The 6000-nt window shown below is 51.9% G+C and overlaps 1 protein-coding gene across 1 annotated transcript in view; it reads right to left on the reverse strand.

The window, feature by feature from the left end:
- kcnq5a (potassium voltage-gated channel, KQT-like subfamily, member 5a) overlaps positions 1–5580 on the reverse strand; it is a 249623-nt gene extending 244043 nt beyond the window's left edge. The window contains exon 1 of the mRNA XM_072560155.1: positions 3899–5580. Coding sequence (XP_072416256.1) covers positions 3899–4209 — 311 coding nt within the window. The 5' untranslated portion in view covers positions 4210–5580. The remainder of the gene's footprint in view (positions 1–3898) is intronic.
- Positions 5581–6000: the final 420 nt, after the last annotated feature.

Raw genomic sequence — 6000 nt, forward strand, 5'->3', positions numbered from 1 at the left:
TAAAATCAAAGAGATGTACAGCATGGAAACAAACCCTTCGGTCCAACTCGTCCATGCCGACCAGATATCCTAACCCAATCTAGGCCCACCTGCCAGCACCCAGCCCATATCCTTACAAGATTAGAGTGGTGCTGGAAAAGCACAGCAGGTCAGGCAGCATCCGAGGAGCAGGAAAATCGACGTTTCGGGCAAAAGCCCTTCATCAGGAATAGAGGCAGGGAGCGTGCAGGATGGAGAGATAAATGAGCGGGGCGCGGGGTGGGGAGAAAGTAGCATAGAGTACAATAGGTGAATGGGGGTGGGGATGGAGGTGATAGGTCAGAGAGGAGGGTTGGGGAAGGTAGCAAAGAGTACAATGGGTGAATGGGGGTGGGGATGGAGGTGATAGGTTAGGGAGGAGAGTGGAGTGGATAGGTGGACAGAAGATAGGCAGGTAGGACAGGTCATGAGGGCAGTACTGAGCTGGAAGGTTGGAGCTGGGGTGAGGTGGGGGGAGGGGAAATGAGGAAATTGGTGAAATCCACGTTGATGCCATGGGGTTGAAGTATTCCAAGGCGGAAGATGAGGCGTTCTTCCTCCAGGCGTCGGGTGGTGAGGGAGCGGTGGTGGAGGAGGCCCAGGACCTGCATGTCCTCGGCAGAGTGGGAGGGGGAGTTGAAATGTTGGGCCACAGGGCAGTGGGGTTGATTGGTGCGGGTGTCCCGGAGATGTTTCCTAAAGTGCTCTCCTAGGAGGCGTCCAGTCTCCCCAATGTAGAGGAGACCATATTGGGGTCAACGGATACAATAAATGTCATTGAATGATGTGGTTTATGCGAAGTTTGGTAGGGTGGAAGGTGAGCACCAGGGGTGTTCTGTCCTTGTTACAGTTGGAGGGGTTGGGGTTTGAGGGCGGAGGAGCAGGATGTAGACGAGATGCGTTGGAGGGCATCTTTAACCACGTGGGAAGGGAAATTGCGGTCTCTAAAGAAGGAGGCCATCTGGTATGTTCTGTGGTGGAACTGGTCCTCCTGGTAGCAGATACAGCAGAGGCGGAGGAATTGGGAATATGGGATGGCATTTTTGCAAGAGGTAGGGTGGGAAGAGATGTAATCCAGGTAGCTGTGGGAGTTGGTGGGTTTGTAAAAAATGTCAGTGTTAAGTTGGTCGTCACCAGCTTCCTCATTTCCCCTTCCCCACCTCACCCCAGCTCCAGCCTTCCAGCTCAGCACCACCCCCATGACCTGTCCTACCTGCCTACCTTCCTTCCCACCTATCCACTCCACCCTCCTCTCTGACCTATCACCTTTATCCCCACCCCCATTCAATGCTACTTTCTCCCACCCCCACCCCCCTCTCATTTATCTCTCCACTCTGCAGGCACCCTGCCTCTATTCCTGATGAAGGGCTTTTGCCCAAAACGTGGATTTTCCTGCTCCTTGGATGCTGCCTGACCTGCAGCACCATTCTAATCTAGACTTTGGTTTCCAGCATCTGCAGTCCTTGTTTTTACCATATCTCTCCAAATCCTTCCTATTCATATACCCATCCAGATGCCTTTTAAATGTTGCAATTATACCAGCCTCCACCACTTCCTCTGGCAGCACATTCCGTACACGGACCAACCTCTGTGTGAAAAAGTTGTCCCTTAGGTCTCTGTTCTATTTTTCCCCTCTCACCCTAAACCTATGCCCTGCACTTGTGGACTCCCCCACCCTGGGAAGAGACTTTGTCGATTTATCCTATCCATGCTCCTCATGATTTTATAAACCTCTTTCAGGTCGCCTCTCAGCCTCCGACGCTCCAGGGAAAACAGCCCCAGCCTGTTCAACCTCTCCCTACAGCTCAAATCCTCCAACCCTGGCAACATCCTAACTATTCTGATCCTATTTTCCAGCACTCTACCCATGGCCACTTCTAGTTGCATGTGTACACCTAAATATTTATTAAATGTTATGAGGGTTTCTGCCTCTCCCACCCTTCAAGTCAATGAGTTCCAGATTCCCAACAATTTCTGGGTGAAGGTGTTTTCCTTCACATCCCCTCCAAACCTCCATCAAGGGAAAACTATCTTCCTGTCTATGTCCCTAACACTTTTATACATCACGATCATGTCCCTCTCAGTCTCCTCTGCTCCAAGGAAAACAAGTTGACTCCCCTGCCCCTTGAATGCTGCCTGTCCTGCTGTCCTTCTCCAGCACCCACACTCTTTGACTCTGATCTCCAGCGTCTGCAGTCCTCACCTTCTCCAAGTAAAAAAAACAAACTCTCTTCATAACTGAGACTGTCCAGCCCAGGTAACAACTTGATGATATTCTTCTGCACCCTATCCAGTGCAATCACTTCCCTCCTATAAATGTCGATTCTAGAACTGTACACAAAATTCCAGGCCAAACCCAGCTGGAGCAATACTGCGGAATTGAGCAGAAAAACAGATAATTACTGAGGAGCCAGGGGTGAGAAAGAGTGTGCTGGACTTCAGCAGATGCTGCTAACAAACCAGAGTTTTCCCAGGATGGTGCCCGGAATGGAGGGATAGAGTTATAAAGGGAGGCAGGAACCTTTCTCACTGAAGATTGAAGGGTGACTTTACAGAAGTTCATAAAGTCATGAGGGGCACAGATATGGTGAATGGCAGGTGCCTTTCACCTAGGGTGAGGGTTTCTAGACTAGACGCTTAGCCTTAAGGTGAGAGGAGAATGCTTTTAAAAAAGACGTGAGGGACATTTTATTTTTCCAGGGAGTGTTTAGTGTGAGGAATGAACTTCCCGAGGAAGTGAAGGATGCGGGTACAGTTCCAATGTTTAAAGGACGTTTGGTGAAGAACAGGAGAGGTTTGCAGGGATAAGGACCATACACAGCCAGGTAGGACTGGTTGAGTTTGGTAACATGGTCGGCATGGACTGGTTGGACCGAAGGGTCTATGTCCGTGCTGTGTGACCCCCCAGCCTGCGGTGCGTGTTCCGGGTTAAGTTGCTGCTGGGGTTGGGGCAGCTTTTGAACAGCCTGCTGACCAGGTAGACGCTTGTGTGAGCGCCTGGAGTTGGGAGGAGTGCAGCTGGAAGCGGGAGAAGTTGTACCAAAGGCTCCACCTCCAGAAAGTGATGGGGACGGAACAGAAAATCAAACCAGCAGTTCAGGCAGCATCCAAGGAGCAGCGAAATCGACGTTTCGGGCAAAAGCCCTTGATTCCTGCTGAAGGGCTTTTGCCCAAAACGTCGATTTTCCTGCTCCTCGGATGCTGCCTGAACTGCTGTGCTTTTCCAGCACCACTCTGATCCAGAATCTGGTTTCCAGCATCTGCAGACATTGTTTTTACCTAGAAAATAAAGCCAACCTGGGGGAACACATCTTCCCCTGTCTCTCCCCCCTAACACCATCCCCTCCTCCCCATCTTGGGGAATAGACAAGGAATTCAACCCCCCCCCCCCCAGTGGATAAAAACTGCTCTATACATAAAAAAAATCCAACTTTCACAGAACAGCTTGTGGAGAGACCCAGGGTGGCAAGAGAGACAGATAGTCTTTCTCATTCCTAGGGGGTGGGATCTGAAACATTCGAACCGTCCCCCCCCCCCCCCCCCTCCATTCCCCAGCTCCCAGGGCGGCCCAGTATTGTTTCCGGATTTTCTGCCTCAGTCCTCGGCATCTCTGGTCTCAATATAATTCAAGCAACAGACCAGAGCTGCCTCAGGTCTGATTTGTGGATTGATTGAGAGGGGGGTTGTGGTCAGGAAATACAAAGCCATGGCTTAATATAACACTCAAACTGAGCACTAATAACTGAGCGAGAGAAAGTCCCTTTCCCCTGTCATCCCAGCAAGTTACATCATTCCCATTTGTTGAAGTTTGTGCCGAGTGTTTGCAAACTGCTGGATGGAGTTACTGAGGCTGGGAGACAGTACAAACAGGGTCACTTACACAAAGCCGTGGTAGATGAAGGCGCAGCTCCGTGGTCTCTCCAGGACGTTGTAGATGAGGTTTTGGAGTCTCCTGTAGTTCACACTCCTGCGAGGATAGTCGCCTCTCGCCAGCGGGCTGGCCAGCAGACTCAGGCGGCTGCCTTGCTGGGTGAAAGCACGGTACTCAGCCGTGTCCAAACCTGTGGGTCTTCTCAGTGCGGATTCCACATCCCTCATGCCCACAAACTCCACTCTGCCTCCCCCTGCTGCTGCTGCCGCCGCGGGGCTGGGCATCTCCAGGCCGGCCTCCTGGCTCGCATTGCGGGCCATGCTCTCTGAGACATGGGGCCGGCGGCAGTCACACACACACACACACACAGACAGAGACAGAGAGGCACAGACACACAGAGAGAGACACACACAGACGCAGAGAGAGAGATCTACACACACAGGGAGAGAGACAGACACAGAGAGAGAGACACACAAAGAGAGACACACACAGACACAGACACACAGACAGAGGCACAGACACAGAGAGAGAGATACACACAGGGAGAGAGACAGACACAGAGAGAGAGAGACACACACACACACACACAGACAAAGAGAGACACACACAGAGACACAGAGAGATACACACACAGGGAGAGAGACAGAGAGACGCACAGAGACACAGGTAGAGAGAGACACACAGAGGGGAGAGAGACAGACACACAGAGACACTGGCAGAGAGAGAGACACACACAAACACACACTCTCACACAGCCACACACACACACACAGAGGGCTACTCCTGCTGCTGCTCTGAACCCGCCTCCGGCCACTCTCTCTCCCAGCCTCCCCGAGGCTAGCTCCCAGTCTGCGGGCAGCTCGGCTGCAGCTCACTCCCTTCTCGAGATGACTGCAAGTTGAGACTTCAACCCTCAGTCCCCGCGGTGGGGGAGTTGCATACTGTCCTCGGAAGTCGCTAGTTCTGGAGAACTGACACACACCAAAGTTTATTGTTGGGAATCTCTCCAGCCCAGGCTTTCTCTGATCTAGGCTCTGTCTTCCGACCTCCACTGCTAATGAATGGATCAATCTGCGTTTGTGTGTGTATATCTGTGTGTGTATTTGTGTGTGTATCTATGCCTGTATGTTCGTATCTGTGTGTATGAGTTTCTGTGTATGTATGTCTGTATGTTTGTATCTGAGTATGTGTATACGTGTGTGTATCTGTGTCTGTATGTGTATCTGTGCGTGCTTATACCTGCGTGTATGTGTCTCTATGCAGTTCCTTAACACTGACCTCTCTACCCTCGGTCTGTGCCCTTGCCAAACCCCCTCCTGGTCTCTCCGCCCAAGCTCCTGAATAACTGTAGCCTCAGTGGGATCCCACTGAGATCTCGGTGGCTCACAGACAGTGTGTAGCTGCCAATAGACCTGCCTTGTCGGAATCCCGGAGTCCCTGCACTTGAGACAGTTTCCCTTTTCAGAGCGGCATTTCAACGTGACGCCAGGATTTAAGGGACACCTTCCGCGGGCTAGTGTGCGCTTTCCCTGGTCAGCGGCTGGGCCGTCGCCTTGGTAAATCCAGCTGGTTGTGCACCGGTTCCGAGTGAGATTTCTGACCCAGAATGTCCATCGAGTGTTCTGAACAGGAGGGAGCCGCTTTCCAAGGCTCTGCAGTGTCCGGGAAAGACTCAGCACCTGGGGGCTACAAGCCTTTCTCCCCTCCCGCCCCCCCCGGGTGACAGCTGCTGAGAGAGGCGCCAACAATTCACTGGGCACAGTCCGAGCTCAGGCCAGGAGCCACTCTGGCCGCTCCGACCGCCACACGCCTCCTTAACCTTGCTGCAAACTCCTCCCGCCCTGCCTTCCGGCCAGACCTTCGGGAATTGAAACTTTGGGATAGTATCAGGCCATTCAGCCCCTCCCCAACTTGACTTTGTGCCACTCAGTCACTGAGCTGAATCTGTTACGCTCAGGCACAGACTTTGTTAAACACAATTGCGGCAAGTTGCTAGAAAATGTGTGCATTTCTCTGTGACCTAACTTCACTAAAGGTTAATATCGCCGTGACCGAAATGATTACAGTAAATATAAATGTATTAAATAGTAACCTTTTCATAAAAAAATGGT

This window comes from Chiloscyllium punctatum, chromosome 3, assembly GCF_047496795.1.
Source record: "Chiloscyllium punctatum isolate Juve2018m chromosome 3, sChiPun1.3, whole genome shotgun sequence".
In the NCBI taxonomy this organism is placed as follows: Eukaryota; Metazoa; Chordata; class Chondrichthyes; order Orectolobiformes; family Hemiscylliidae; genus Chiloscyllium; species Chiloscyllium punctatum.